The sequence below is a fragment of the Seriola lalandi genome, unplaced genomic scaffold (genome assembly GCF_002814215.2).
Source record: "Seriola lalandi dorsalis isolate HSWRI2012SDOR001 ecotype SW California unplaced genomic scaffold, Sedor1 jcf7180002054898, whole genome shotgun sequence".
NCBI lineage: Eukaryota > Metazoa > Chordata > Actinopteri > Carangiformes > Carangidae > Seriola > Seriola lalandi.
This window is the reverse complement of record NW_019525450.1, coordinates 3,201,199-3,217,599: the sequence shown is the minus strand read 5'-3', so window position 1 is coordinate 3,217,599 and position 16,401 is coordinate 3,201,199. Positions and strand designations below refer to the sequence as shown.

The 16,401-nt window shown below is 41.7% G+C and overlaps 1 protein-coding gene across 1 annotated transcript in view; it reads right to left on the bottom strand.

Moving 5' to 3' along the window:
• The window catches only part of itfg1 (integrin alpha FG-GAP repeat containing 1), a 145,723-nt gene that overhangs the window by 20,391 nt on the left and 108,931 nt on the right, over window positions 1–16,401 (bottom strand). Inside the window, exons 13-14 of the mRNA XM_023429726.2 lie at window positions 14,058–14,101; window positions 10,520–10,598 (exon numbers count right to left, since the gene is read on the bottom strand). Coding sequence (XP_023285494.1) covers window positions 10,520–10,598; window positions 14,058–14,101 — 123 coding nt within the window. The remainder of the gene's footprint in view (window positions 1–10,519; window positions 10,599–14,057; window positions 14,102–16,401) is intronic.

Genomic DNA, 16,401 nt, shown 5'->3' with positions numbered 1-16,401 from the left:
CCCCCCCCCCACTCCCCAGGGCTTCAAAATGGAACAAAAAAAAAAGTGGTTTCAGAGAAATTCCTAGTGCCTGTCGCTATAGAAACCATTTGCTCCCCTGATGGCGATAAAAGAAGCAAATTGCAGCGATGGAGGGTGGAGCCATGAGAGGTAGAAGTGTACATGCCCGCACAAACACACACATACACATATGTACGCAGTCTGCTTCGCATGGAGAGCCTCTTTTATTGTCCATACAATAGTGTCAAGATCTGGATATTGATTTGGGAGGGAAATTGTGTGTGAGTATATATATGTGAGAGTGTGAATGTGAGGACTTTATAGTTGGCCATCACCACCCAGTTTTGCACTCCCTCTCTACAATTGACACCTGAAATGACACTATGTGTGCGTGCGTGCGTGTGTGTGTGTGAGAACAGACAGCTGTCATTGCTCTTGTTTGACCTAAAATCTAAATAGAAATAGCAGGTTCCCATATTTAAAGCTCCACCAAATTTCCTGTTCTTAGTCCATGAAGCATCCACTCAGTGAAGTTGTACCTCACTTTAGCTTTCATATCTTATTCAGAGATGAAAAACCAGCAAAAACTGAAATAGCAAACTTCAGGAGAATACGACAATCAAAGGAGAAAAACAAACAAAATAAGCCAGACATAACTAAATAAAAATAACTAAATAAAACATACCAAGTGTGTTAGTTAGAGAATATTTTAGGCTTATGATCTTTATATATATAATATTTAGAGCATAATGAACTGCACACTTGCTCATATAAGAACATGAACCTATCATGGAATATTTTCTTAGAATAAAAGCATTTATAAATATTTCTATTCTCAGTAGCTTTGAAGACATGACTTATTCAAATTGAGCCACAATTACTAACCAACAAAACCAAGTAGTAACATTTGGAATGACAATTAGGTGCTGCAAGACTGGCAAGTATTATTTTCTCAGGCAGAATTGGGTATAGATATTTTGTAAATATTTGCTTCCACAATTGCAGGTACACTCAAGATTGTCAAACTCCCATGCTGTGGTGAAACTAACTTAAACTTATCATGAGAGAGTTCAGGAAAGCCTCTCAGTTTCTCAGTTATAACAGAAAACAGCTGCTTTTGCTGTTACAGATAATCAGCACATTGAAACATCTAAATGCTAATGCTAGCATGGCAACATGTTAACAATGACAATGATGATGTTTAGTATAATGTTTGCCATGTTTACCATTTTAGTTTAGTTAGTTTGCTAGCATATGCTAACTGGTACTAAATACAAGGCTGAATGTCATTCATTTTGCAGCTATTTGTTCGTAAATCAAAGCACTGGACACATTAAATGTTTGACCTAATGATCGCATTAGATTAAAAGCCAGTGGATCACAAAAATTATGAGGATTCACCCTCCATGGGCACCATGAATGTCTATAGAAAATGTCATGGCAATCTTTCTAATAGTTGAGATATTTCAAACTGGATCTGGCTAAAACATGATGGGCATGGACTAAATAATAATAATAATAATTAAACATGAACAGCCTCTTTCAAAACCCTCAAACTTAATCGTGGGACAAACTTAGTACAGAAGGTAGATTTGAACTTCTTTATGTACATCATTCAGACACAAAGCTTTTCATTCATCTCATATAAGGAAGTTTAGAGACAGATTAACAGGCAGTCAGATGACAACGGTGACAAATGAAAACCTAAGCTTTTAGCTTTGGACAGTGTATGATAGAAATGAAGTGCAGAGGAGAGAGGTTACGGGGTGAGAAATGATAGAGAAAAGAGACAGATGAAAGTGAGAGGAGGGGTGGAGGAGGGATGCGGAGGAGAAAAAACATGAGGGAGGAGAGACGGAGGAGGGAGGTTAAAGAGTGAAAAACAGGGAAGAGAAGAGCATGATAAGCCTGATCAATAGTAATTCTCCATGTATCTGTGTATCTCCACTCATTTTTTGTCTACCACTTCAATATTTCCTTCTCTTCTCCCCCTCTTCTCTTCGGATCTCTGTGTTCTTCTCCTCCCATCTTCTATCTTTCTCTTTTGTTCCACGCTCATTTTCACTTCTCCCTTTCTCTCTGCTTTCAGCTCTGTCCTCTGCAACCTCTCATTTTCTCCCCTTCCAACCCTTTTCATTTCTCTCATCCACCTACTCTCCTATCTCACTCCCATATTGTGGATACTGTGTGTGCTTCAAGCCAATTGTCCGTATACTGTGCAATAAAATGGTTTGAGAATAGGGTAACACTCACTGTTGACCCGATGAGGTCTCTGAGAACAGGAGTATACTGTGGCCATAGATCAACATGACGTTAAGTGCAACAGGCTGACTTTTACGACACTGCTCGAGGCATCAGCATGATGCAGCAAAAACCAACATGAATGGCTTAAAGTGAATGTACAAGTCAGCACAACTCAGTACACACACAATTTTCCATTTCAATTTGTATCTAACGTTGTTTGGGATCTTCTAAATGTCTAAAAGGTTAAGATATGATAAACATGTTTGTGGGTGAGTTGCTGCAGGTGAACATGTGTTTTTTTAAAGGTTGTGTATGCATGAACAATGAGTGTGTGTGCTGTTTGAATGTGTGCGAATGAGCCATTGCTAATCCCCCGAACTCATTAGCCTAATTGGACAGTCTGCAGAGAGCGCCACATTGATCTGAGCCTGTTATGATTCTCCTCGCTATGAGCACTCACTCTTTCTGTCTCTCTGTCCTCCCACTTCCTGTCACTACTCTCTCAAATGTCCTCACTCTCTTCCTTTCTCCTCTGTTCCCTCTCTGTGAACAATAATCTGTGGCATCATTGACCAACTCGCCCTGTTTGGACACAGCTAACTAACAATTTGCAGCTTGGTGTCATTATCAGCCAAATACATTGGGTTAAAAGAAGCAAATGTAATGACGGGCAATAGCTGGATTTCAGTCCAAGTATATTTAAACCTCAAAAGGAATGGTATGTTCTGACAAATGTCCAAGCTCCTTTAAGGAAATTCTGACAAAGTCTAAGCACTGTTTTATCTCACAGCAACACCTTACAAATTTATGGGTGGCTTTCAATACTTTGAAAAGCTTTTTATAGAACAACTGTCCTCCACAACTTCCCAGAAAAGCTACTGTTGTGATATTGAGGTCAATAACTGTTAATTGAGAACATAAACAAATACATTTGTTTCATCAGTTGTAAAGAAATACACAAAATGAACTACACTTGCAGGCGGTTTTACTGAGGTCAGCTGGTGAAAATTATAACCACAGTGACATCAATAATTGTGCAATGTAAGAAGATTGAACCCACCAGGACTCTTCCTAGAGTTTGGACGTCTGTCCAAATTGTGTGACCAGGCAAGAAGGGCCTTGGTCAGGAAGGTCACTCTAACAGAGCTTCAGAAGTCCTCTGCAGAGAAGGGAGAACCTGCTGGATCGACCACCTCAGCAGCACTCCATCAATCAGGCCTTTATTGTAGATCGGCTAGACAAAAGCAACTTTGAGCAAAAGGCATACGACAGTCTGCTTGGACTTTGCCAAATGGCATTTAAAGGACTCAGAGAGCTTGAAGAAAAAGATTCTCTGGCCTGATTGAAAAAATGAAAAGAATGATTGAAGTCTTTGGGCAGAGCTCCAAGCACTGTGTCTGGCAAACACCAGACACTGCTCATCACCTGACTAATACCATCCCTGCAGTGAAGAATGGTGCTGGCAGCATCAAGCTATGGCGGGGCTTCTCAGTGGCAGGGACAGGGAGACTTTGAGGGAAGGATGAATGCAGCCAAATACAGAGAGGTCCTTGAAGAAAACCAGCCCCAGAGTGCACTTGACCTGAGACTCACCTTTCAGTATACAGCCAAGACAATGTTGGAGTAACTTGGGGACAAGTCTCTTGACTGTCCTTGAGTGGCCCAGCAAAAGCCCAGACATAAGAGAGACATGATGACAGTTGACAGACGCTTCCCATCCAATCTGATGGAGGTTCAGAAGATCTGCCTGGGAAAATGGGTTAAGCCACCCAAGTTCAGATGTGCAAAGACTTAACAGGGAATGGAAGGTGATACCATCAGTTGTGAGCAACCCAATTAAGTGCCTTGGGAGGTGCTTTATTGACTCAGTGGGAGACCAAGATATCATCAAAAATGTGCAGCAAAAGGTGGGAGAAGGTCTGAGGAATATCGGGGCTTCCAGCAACATTGAGAGTGTGGATTTACCAACATGGACTGCTACTATGACTTATTTGGCCACTGTATGGCATAGCAATAAGTGCATTTGAGGCTATGGAACATAATAACAGCAGGCACCTATGAAGGTGGCTTACGGTGTCACCAAGCTTCTTAAGTCTAGGGCTGTACAGCAAATCTTCAAAACTACAACCATCGCTAACATCTGTAGTTGAGGAATAAAATGTTTCCAATACCAGACTAATCAAGACCCTGCAGGACTCGAAGGATGAAAAAGTCCATAAGGCTAGAATCAAGCAGGAGGCAGGAGCACGAGCAGAGGATAAACTATGACAGAGAGACATTTTCGGGCTCGTATGCCAGTGTCGACAGGGGCTTTGGAACTCACAACATCAGCCCAAGAAAGGACTGATGAAGAAGAACACTCCTACAGAGAGAGATCAGAGCAAGGGAAGAGGAGCTGCATCAGTCAAAAGCAGTAAGCCTGGGCTGGCAGGTTGTCTGGACGAGATGGCAGACTGAAAGCCCCACCCTGACATGGACTGACATCTGGAGGTATCCACCATTGCAGCTATGACACCCTCCCTAGCAAATCTCCACACATGGTTGCTGGCAGACAACCCCAACTGCAATCTACACGGGAAAAGAAGTACACTGGAGCATGTACTGACTTCCAGCCAAGTAGGCTTCACCCAAGGGAGATATACTCGGAGACATGACCAAGTCATGCGAGATCATGGAGATGAAAAGGAGAAGGAGACCAAACAGAAGCCTATGTGCATGGTACTTGTGAGGGAGCAGCATGAACCAGGGAAGCAGCTGGACGGGAAGAACATGGGCATCCTGAGCCATGCAACAGGCTGGAGAACGGCTGCTAACTTGGACAAATGATTCACATTCCCAGAAATTGTACTAATCGAATAGAGACCTGACATCATCCTGTGGTCATCCAAGACCAAGAAGATCATCATGATAGAACTGGCCCTGTCTTGGGAAGAGAGGTGTGATGAAGCTAACGAGAGGAGAAGAGCCAAGTACGACACCTTGATGGCCGACTGCTGACAACAAGGCTGACAAGCATGGCTATTCCCAGTCGAGGTGGGATGTTGAGGCTTTCCAGCTCAGTCTGTGTGTCAGGTGTTTACTGCTCTAGGAGTAACAGCGCAAACACGGAGAACAGCAGGGCAGAAGATCTCCACGGCTGCAGACCGAGCATCCTGTTGGGTGAGTATGAAGAGAGAGAGAGAGTAGTAGCCGGAAGCCCACCATCGACACACAGTGACTAATCACCATCCTGAGAGTGCATTGAGTAAAGGGTCGAAACACTTGACAACACATGGCCTCGGCTGAGGATGTCAGTGGTGTGGCACCTTAACACTTGATGCTGTAACCAAGAAGACTCGAAGCTGTATCTGCTAGGGGCTTCTAATAAGTACTGAATTAAGGGTCTAAATACTTTTCTAAATGAGAGGTTTTAGCTTTTTGATTTAAATAATTTCCAAAAATTTCTAAAAACATGTTTTTTCATTCATCATTATGGGTTTAATAAGTTAAGTTATTACAGTTCACTGTTGTTCACATTGTTTCTGGATAATTTAAATCAAATCTAATATCTGAGGTGGTGATAACAAACCACAGTGGCCTCTCTCTATCTTTTTGAGTGTTAATTATAATCTAACTATTGCCATTGAAAGTTACAAGTTACTTCTGAACATTGTTCCCTAGTTGTCTAAAGATAAATGGTCTTGGATGACCGTGTGTGAGCTGGGACCCCGAGGTGTTTCTCCTATCTCAGTGTCTCTGAGAGTATCTACAGAGGAGGAGGGGGGAGGAATAAAAAGGCTGTTAATGAATAACTTCAACTATTCATCTCCACCACCCCACCTGTCTCTCTCTCCCTCTCTCTCTGTCTCAGCAGGAGCTGGTTGATAATGAGGCGTGGTGTTGTCAGAATCACAGTCCATGCCCATCCATCCAAGCTGCTTAGTAAGGGGCCTGATACACCACTGTATGGTACGCGTACACACACACACACACACACACACACACAAGGTCATGAGGAGACAGATGTCGGGGTACGCACGTGCACTTGTGCATATGTACATGCTGCACAACACGCAGCACACAGACTGAAAAATATGTGAGATTAGACAAATACTTGAACGCACACATACTGTACATACAGGTTCACACACTGTATGTATTTCCCATACACATATACACACAGTAAGAGTTATGACATTACAAAATCTTGTCAGTACTGCTGTTGGCCTTTACTTGTCAGATCAGGCGTTGACATTATCAACATTATGTGCAGATACAGTAGGTATGAGTATGTATCGTCTACTATTTCTGCTCCTCTCTACGTCCAAACTATCTCTTCTCCTTCTCTTACCTTCGTCCCACCAACCCCCTGATCTCCTTTGACCTATTTCTTCCTTTTTTTCCCCCATTTATCTCTCTCTCATCGCTCTATGATGTGCCTCCCTAGTCCTTGTCCCTATCTTTCAGCATATTATAATCTCTCCTTTCCTCTCTTTCTTTCTTTCTTTCTTTCAGGAGGGTGAAGGGTAAGTGAAGATCGTTGGGCCCCAGTGGAGAGGCCCAGACATTGTGTGTGTGTGTGTGTGTGTGTGTGTGTGTGTGTGTGTGTGAGTGCGTGTGTTTGTGTGTTTGTGTGCACCCCATCATTGCTCATCTCTGGCAGCCTCGCTGGCTGTTCCCCGAGCTACAAGCTACAGAATAAATACACTTTAAATCACCACACACACGCAGGCACGCAGACACACACGCACGCACACACACGAAGCCTACTCCCTGGCAGCACTTTGCTGCTGCTAAATGAGGGGTCTGGGGAGTTGTGCCGGCAAAGCCTTTGGCTACTCTCTCGCTCTCCTCCTCTCTCCGTGCACATGAGTCAAACACACACTGGAAAAATAAGTCGGAGTTATGATGGGCAGACTATAATATGCCTGGATATTATTATGTTAAATAGATGGGATTCTACTTACTGAACGTCACCAAACCAGGAACATAAAGGCACTCTGGGGAAACGGAGACTTTTTCCAGAAAGACACGTATTAGCTGAATGGTCAGTCAAGACCATCTGCTCTTTTCATGAACTAGCTTGTCTGATTGCATCATGGTCAAAAATAGAAAACCCGTATTAAAGCCTTTTATTAAAATCATCTTTTGTGTGGAATATTTGAATTCCATAAAACATGGGTGACCTGCTCAAAAGATCCCTGTGGAGAATCAAACCAGGTGCTTCACAGTTACATGGTACTGGTATTCAAACCCACTAATATGCCCCATCCTCCTTGATGTCACCTCTTACACAGCCTTGGAGGGATTTTCCTATTTTTGTGACAAAAAAATTACAAAAAAAGTAATATTTACAATCCACAGCATTGACTCGCTAAAGTATTTTTGGCCCAGCCCGCCACTACTGACACACCACATCTTATGACCTTATCTAACAGTGTGCAAAGCTGATTCAGACACTGAATTGTTAAAGGTATGAACATTGTCTGTTCATCATACTGAGAGGCAGGTAAGACAGGACTGGTTAAATGATGCCATGGAAACATGTCAAATAGTTGGTGAGGAAATGAGGAGTTTCAGATTCATGCTTAAAAAACAGACCTCACTGTAGAACCTACCCAAGTCTGGACAAATCCCACTCTCCATGATATCCAGTTTTTAAAGCCACCTCTACTATAAACCCAAAAGTATGTAGGCAGAGATATGTTGACAGCCCTGTTTTAACAGTTTGGGCTACACTACCCTCAGTTACAGATGATACAATTATATCTATACAGTTCTGTGCTCCCAGTGTTGTGGCAGCAGTTTCTTATATCGACATGTAAAGGGTTTTCCCAGTTTGGCATGGAAGAACCTGACTGGGCTTTGTAGATCCTTGACCTCAAGCCAATGGACCCTAAACCCTTTTGGATGAACTGTAACACTGACTGCATGACAGGTCTTATCACCAAACATCAGTAGCAGACTTCACTAATGCTTTTGTGGCTGAATGGGGACAAATGCTGCGGGAAGCCTTTCTAGAAGAGCAGAGGCTAAGTTTCAACGGTCATGAGATGGGTGTCCACATTCTTTTGGCTATGTAGGACTGCAAAACATTTATGTGAAATGTTAACACGTGTAAATCAAAATCCTCTATGAATAACTGCCAATGGTTCAGGTAATCTTTTTAAATTATGTGAGAGTGAAATTCAAAAGCAGATGAAAGTCACTGGATTTTTTTCCACATCTCACTTTTGTGTGATTTTAGAATAGTCAGCACCTCCACATTCAGTGGGCTTCTGTATTACTCTCCATCTTCTCTGCAGTGGGTGTGGGTGCAGGTGGGGACAGCCCTCCCCTGCTCTCCCTCACTCTCCACTGTTTCTCTTTCTTTCCATGCCCATTCAACTGCATATTTTAAACCAGTGGAGTGTGTGGAGAGGGAATGAAACTGTGTGTTTCATCACGGTTTGAGACAACTAAATACAGGGTGGCCAGTGTTGATGCTTTGCCCACTCAGTGCTCTGGACTTGGACACAGAGCACCTAACTGAAAAGTCTGCAGCCACTAGAGGATTAGTTTTAGCACTGTTTTATAGCCAGGAGCTTAAAGCTGTCTTATGGTGGTGAAATAATAATGACGTTAAACTGTGATCTGTCTACTCGTTCTTAAAATATGTATATACTCCGACTGTGCCAACTGATAAATGAAACAATGGAGACTGACAAAGTGGGATTATGCTGCACACAGGAATACACATGCACACACAGACTATATATATCCCTGACCCCAGGCTGTCAGTGCATCTTGTCCTCATCCAGCTCTCTGCCCTTCCCACAATGTAACATCAACTAGGTTAACTGTAGCTAATACAGCACAGCACTGCTGCCCTCAATGTCTCCATGTATATGCATCTATCTCTCTACCTATCGATCTTTCCTTCCTTGTTAGTCTGAAGCAGTCTTAGGTGGTGCAAGGGTTTATAATTTTTCATACCATGGAGACCCAGTGATCCTGCAGGTTACAACATAACAATCTGAAGTACAAGTCACAATTCATGTGAGATAGTGAATTGGGACCAAAACCCACTACTTACAGCGTGGTGCCTTGCCAATACCCAAAAAGTACAGAACACAGCCAGATGTTTACTTGACAGGACTGACAACAACAACAGAAGGAGCGACCCTTTGAGAATAAATGAAGCTTGGAATAGAAAATAAAAGAACAAACCACGTCAATGAGCAACAGCAATTCACTTCCACCACTCTTGATCATGCTGTCTTCCTTAGTGCTGTCATCGTCATCATCATCATCATCATCATCATCATCATCATCATCATCATCATCATCATCACCATCATCATCATCATTCCATGAACTCACAAATATAACTAAAGGTGGTGCATTGCTGCGAAACAAACACAGTCTCTTGTGCCTTTTTAAATTGCAAGAGACACTGGTCCTTTCAGAAAGAATTTACCTTGGACTTAAATCAGATGAAAAGAATGAGTAATCGACAGCCTGTTGAGTGCTGCTTCTCTGTGGAAGAAACTTCAGAGAAAAACGTCCAGTGTTTTTCAAGCTTTTACTAAATGTTTTTCTATGAGAGAACTGAATCCCATAGACATGACACTGCAGTAACTTGAAGCTTCATATTAGAGTGATGTTAGAAAATCTGCATTTATCTTTTAAAATTGAATCCTGTCAAGCAACAAATAAATATTGCTTTTCTTATTTAATGTTTTGTTATATTACAACATTTTACAAAATACAAATGTGAGCAAAACCTGCATTTATAGAAGTAAAGGAAAAACAAAGTAATTCAGCATCTAATAATGCCTAAAACTACTTTAGTATGCAGATAGAATAAGTGAGAACTAAGCACACACTCCAACAGCATCATGGAGCGAGAATTATGAAAGTGATTCATTTTCAGTTCCACCACTCTTTGGAAGGACCTTCGTGTTTTCCTCTTTTTCTTTAGCTGCCCTTTCTGCTTCAGTCTTTGTCTTTGAGGCATAGAGGCTATTTTCCCATTTATAAAAAAGAAAAGAAAAAAAAAGCCAGAAAATAAAATCAATACGTCCGTCTTCTTCTCATTCTCTACTTTCTTAAAATCCTCCAAAACAAACCCTGCAGTGTTTAGCCACACTCAGGACAGCTGTCATTGTCAGGAGGTTAAGTTATTAATAAACCTGATGTAGTGATGTTTAAAACCTCGGGCAGGGACGTTTTTTCTCTGACTATGCTCAATCATGTAGTTTGGCATAAGAAGTGAAAGCTACAATGGAAAGAGATTAAAAAAGAAAGAATTTACCTGAGGCGTTTTTCAGGTAGCCGTTGGAATCCGCTGTGGTGTACATGACATAGGGACCTGGCTGGTTAACACCAAAAGGCTGTAAAAAAAATAAAAAAAACACACACACATGCCAGCACAAATCAAAAAAACTGACAAATGTTGACATCTTACAAATACCTCTTCACATCAGCCCTCTGTCAGCGAGGGCGAAAGAGGACAGCGAGGAAAAAAACAGGGCAGGGTGACAGAGAAACACAGAAAGAAGAGCAAGAGTGGGCAGACAGAGAGACAGGCGTGTTGTCACCACAGTGACCTTGAGCACTTTTGTTTAGTTTTATTTTCACTAGGTGACACAGCAAATGTTTGACTTGGCTGGCTTGAATCTGACAGAGCATAAATGAGTGTGACGGCTGCGTGTCTGCGTGGGCGGACACAGAGAGGTTGTCTTATCTCTTCATTATGAAAGGATGTCAACTAATGAAGAGATCTGTTGAGCCATCCTTCGCTTTAAATCAGCTAATCATGAGACGGTTACGCACGAAAACATACACACTGCAACAGAGGCTTGGCCCTTTATGCTGTGACACTCAGCAGTCGGGTGAGAGAGGAATAGAAATGAGGTCAAAAAAAAAGAAACAGAGAGAGAGAGAGATAGAGAGAGAGAGAGAGAGAGAAAGAGAGGGATGGGAAAGCCACAGAGGAACAGACTAAGAAAGACAGCGGAAGAGAGGTGTGACTAAGAAGAAAAGGAGCGAGAGAGTGAAATGAAAAGATAGACGGGGCTTGATGGATGGGAGAGGAGAGGAGTAGAAACAGCCACGAGCTCCACTCGTCTACTATACCTTTCAGTTAGCGGTTGGAAGAGTAGACAGACAGAAAACCAAAACAACTCTTATACCAGCAGCCTCTTGTTGATGCCAAGGCTAATGTGTTTTGCAAAAGGCTTTTTCGCTGCTGAAAGGTTGTATAAAGAGTGATGCTATTGGCTGTTTTATTTCTGTCAGACTCCTCCACCCGCCTACACACAAGCATCTGACGTGAGCTCTTCAGGATGAATAACAGGTGTTTAGAGCCGGAGGAGCGGAGCCGAGTCACATGACTTGGACTGGAGTCAGACTCGAGTCATGAATCTGATGACTTCAGACTCGACTTGACAAAATCAAAAAAGACTTGCGACTCGACTTCCACTTTAACACCAATGACTCATGACTTCACTTGGACTTGGGTCTTTTCATACCTTTCACCAAACCCAAAGATTAAAGAGCAGTGTTTCCCATACATTGATTTATTTGTGGCGGCTCGACACATTTACAGGCATATATTGATTTTATCATTTATGGTCGCACTGCTTCTTTGTCCGCCCCTCTGCTCCCTATGGCGCTGAATACTCACACACACATGGAGCACACAGCAGAGCAGAGTGGCTGCAGTGTTTAGACAATCAACCAGGTGATGTGAATTAACAACAACTATGCTTGTTACTGTGAGTGCAATAAAAAGCAAGAGGCCAATTAGCAATTTACAAACCACCTGTTCAACAAGCATGTCGAAAAGTGACACTTTCAACTATTTTGTCACCAGTCTCCTGCCATTTCTTTTAACTGCAGCAAGCTGGTTATGCTAATAGTGAACTGTTACCAAGGAGCTAAAATGAAAGCTGTCATGTAGTGCAGTAACTACAGGCAGTGAATAACACCGGCAGCAGAGGGAGGGGGACAGAGGACGGACTGATACTGACTGATGTTCTTCATTCTTTCTGAACTTCACTCAGTATTTTGATATCAGGTGTATCGTCAATCGTCAATTCTCTCTCTTTTTTTTTTTTGTTGGCATTTTTCTTTTTTTCAGCTTTCCTTGACAGTCAACAGTCAAGAGAGAGAAAGAGAAAGAGAGCATAAGACATGCAACAAGGGTTCACGGCTGGAATCAAACCCCGGACATGCGTGTGCTGGGACCTTTTAGCCACCAGAGCCAAGACTTGAGACTTGTGACCTGCAAAACAGTGACTGGGTCCAACCTCTGATCAAATGTCACTGCTTAATAAAATGATGGCTATATTTAACTCCAGAAGTTCACTGTATACGAGCTCATGGTTTATTTTTCCTGCAAAACATTATATCCCATTCAGACCGACACAGTGACGCCAGTCAAACCCATGCAGAGGGTCTGTCTGAATGGGTTAACGTACCTCACCCAGGCCTCCTTCATGACCCTTCTCCTAGCAGGTTACTACTAGAAATTGAAATTGATTCAAAGATGCTGATTTTAAAACATCATTTAACCTACTTGTCAGACTGCAAGGGGCAGAGAGACTCAACTTTCATCTGGTAATTGCTGGATGTAATTCATTGTACCTCTCAGTTTTAATCAGAGAGGTGTACGAACTGTTCTGTAGACTGGAGTCTCACATGCTAACAATGAGCAGTGACAACTGTCTCATATGAAAGGGTCCAATGCTGGTTGAACACAAGTTGAGTACACCTGTGTCATTCATGCATAAGCTGTCTGAAAGGGATATTATTCTGTAATGAATCTAAGATAAAGTCATGGAGAGGAAGACATTTTATTATAGGGTACTTAGCTAATTTAAACTCTATACCCTTATACCTGCAAAATGAGTAAGGCAGGTAAGGTGGTGTCTTCACTTTATCTGATCTGGTTTTCAATAGTCTTCAATGTGCTGATTCGATATTAGACAATTTCTTCTAAAGGAGTAATGTCATCTTCTGCTGTTTTCTTCATCAAGATTTTCTTCTTGAGACAAATTCTACAGCTACATGAGAAACTTGAGGCACAGCTCGGACCTCTGTGAAAGGCCTAACTCAACCTTGCAGAGGTTTACATATCAAACTAATAAGTGCTGTCTGGGTTTGTCATGCCAGTGGAAATCTCATAAACTTCCTAAATCTGAGCAGAGTGTAAACTAGGAACAGATACCTGTAAAATTATTAGTATTACCTCTCTATCAGCAGAGAGTATACAGTAAAGGCGTAGTTGAATAAAAACAAGCCATGAGCAACAAAATCTCAAACTATATTTACTAAGGACAGGAGTTAGAAATCAGGCACATCAGGAATTTATTTATTTAATTATCTTATTCAAAGATTCAGATATTGATATTTCAGTTGAAAATGTCATTTATCGAAAAATGTATTGGAAAATGCCAACCACTCGGAAGAGATAAAGTACAGCATGGTAGCATGGGCCACTGACTTATATAATGAAGGACTCTTACTTGTCCCCATTAACAAAGAGGGGCAAGGGGAGGAGAATGAGCAGGTGAAAATCAGGTGATGGTGTACTGCATAAAATCAAACCCCTCGACGTTTTGGCCGGCAATGGTGGTATTTTAGACTATCTCTCTTTCTGCTAAAAAAGTGCTGAGTACAGAGTCTGGAGGAAGATAAAGATGTATGCATGTAAGGATAAGTGCACCCAGACACACACCTGCTCAGACTGTTCAGCCATCAGGACAGATAAGAAACTATTTTACCACACAATACTTATTTTGTGCCGTCATTAGAAAAGTGGACAAACCAAAGGACAAATTTCTTACCTTCACTTCTTCAGGACAGTCATTGGAGCAGAGGCCGCTGAGCACTGAGAAAGACAAAGATGCCAGAGTCAGACATGACACTCAGCATGTGTTAAATGTCCAGCACAATGACACACGCTGCTGTGGAACAATCCGTGGTGGTGCCGTTTCTGTGCCCTGAGGGCCACTGTATCAACATGTATCAAACTTCAAGCAATCAAACTCACACAGAGAAATAAACTTCGTTTACACAATGACTCAAATTCCACCGTTTCTGACAACTCGAACATAAAAAACCCAATTCATATTAACTGTGCTTGAGTGTTACCTAATGTTTGCATTGTATTTCATAGCATTTAATCATCTTTTCTGTTTGTTAAGTGGACGTTGACAAGCCAAAAAAAAAATCAAAGAAGGGAGGGAAGGAGGGAGGGTTATAAATAAATTGCTAGCTGTGAGAAACATAAAAAATAAATGTGCAAACTATTAACACTGCACGTGTGCGTGTACGTGCACACTAAGTATTTCACTTATTTGTCTGTACAAGCGAAGTGAGGACAAAATCCGCTGAATTGCTAATCAGTCATTAGGGAAGTGACTTTATTAGCATACTAATAGGGTTCTGGGTCTAGGTTGCTTTGATTTGCCTGATGGAGTCACGCTGAAGCCCAATACTGTGTTAATAAGGTCTGCACCCACTGCTGTAGTAAACAGCAGCTAAACTCAGTGCACCTACTCAAAGCAACATCACAGTGGCCCTGACTCCATTGTATAGACAGTGGACAGAAGGTAAAGCCTCAGGACTTGTTCATCTCTAACTTTCTACACACATTAATTACAAACATCCATCTAAACAAAAGTGAGCAGACTTTTCAATTATGTAAAGGCTGTTTAAAATGACCTGTTGTACAGTACACTTGTGGAAAAATGGCAGGTGAAATCTTCTCTCTTACATGGTGTCTGCTCTACTAGTCACAATTTAATATTCTCCATAGCTCCCTAATAGTTTCTGTCCACATTTAACCATTTACTCATCACCATGGCTCCTCTACTCTTTTTTTCCCACACAGTTAAGGATATTTATAGAACTGTGAATCACACCATTCACAAATCGTAACTACTCATGAAAGCTTAAATACCGTGGGTCTATAGGGCGATGCAGTGTTTTCTGAAGCACTTCTGGAGCGTTCTCTTACAGAGCAAATGCAACATCTTTAAGACGCTAGTGTCAGCACTCAATCCATTCTGTTTTTATTTTTTTTTTTTACAGTTTTTCACTCTCTTTCTTTCTTTCCTCTTGCTCACGTTGTGATGTGAAGGGAGCCATTCAAATCACACAAACCATCAACTTTCTCCACGTTGTGCTCTTCTGATCTACAGCAATCAGTCAAAAACTCTCAAACTTCACTACGGGCAACTCAAGCTTAGATTAGCTATGACAAAAAAATACATGAATCAAATGGAAAATAGATTTAAATGATGCAATTTTTCATTCCTGTATACCTTTATAAGAAATAATTTAGGATATAGGATGGCACAGTTTGTCCATTGGCTGGTCTACCACTTGAGAGACTTAAATACTTCAACAGCTATTGGATAGTCTACATATGAAAGACATTGGTAATCACCTGATTTTTTTTTTTTTTGATGCCACCATGGGGTTGACGTTTGTAGTTTTGACTGAGATGTCTGGACAACTACTGACCAAACTACCGAGACATTCACTTGAATTTCAACAACTGAGGTTGTTGTTGCCTTTTGGCTGCTGCCGTCACGGGTCGCCACAGCAGAACACCATCCACACAGTTCATCTGGCATAGGTTTTTATGCCCTTCCTGATGCAACCCTTGGTTCGAGGGGCCTTCCCATTAACCTGAGCTATACTTTGCATCTAATGCTAATTGGAAAATGTTAGCATGCTAACACCCTAAACTAAGATGGTGAACGCGGTAAACATTATACCTGCTAAACACCAACTGCACCAAATCCTGTATACAAAATGCAGTAGTGGTCCAGGATTGATGACTGCATTGCACCATTTTCTTGTACTCCATGTGGTAGCTCTTCTGCCATCACTTTGTGTGTATAAACAAGAGGATTTTTTTTTTTGAAGCTTTGATTTAAAAAGAAATGGCGTATGTGTGGCAAAAGCATATTGCTGCTTTGAAGTTCACAAGCCTATTAAAGGGGACCTATTATGCAAAATGCACTTTTCCATGGTTTTCTATCGGTAGTATGTGTCCCTGGCGTGTCTACGGACCCCCCAAACATGAGAAAAGTCCATACTCTCGTTCTTTTGCTTTCTCCACCTTTCAAGAAATGTGTGCTCAAACGAGCGGATTGGAGATTCGCCCCTGGTGACGTC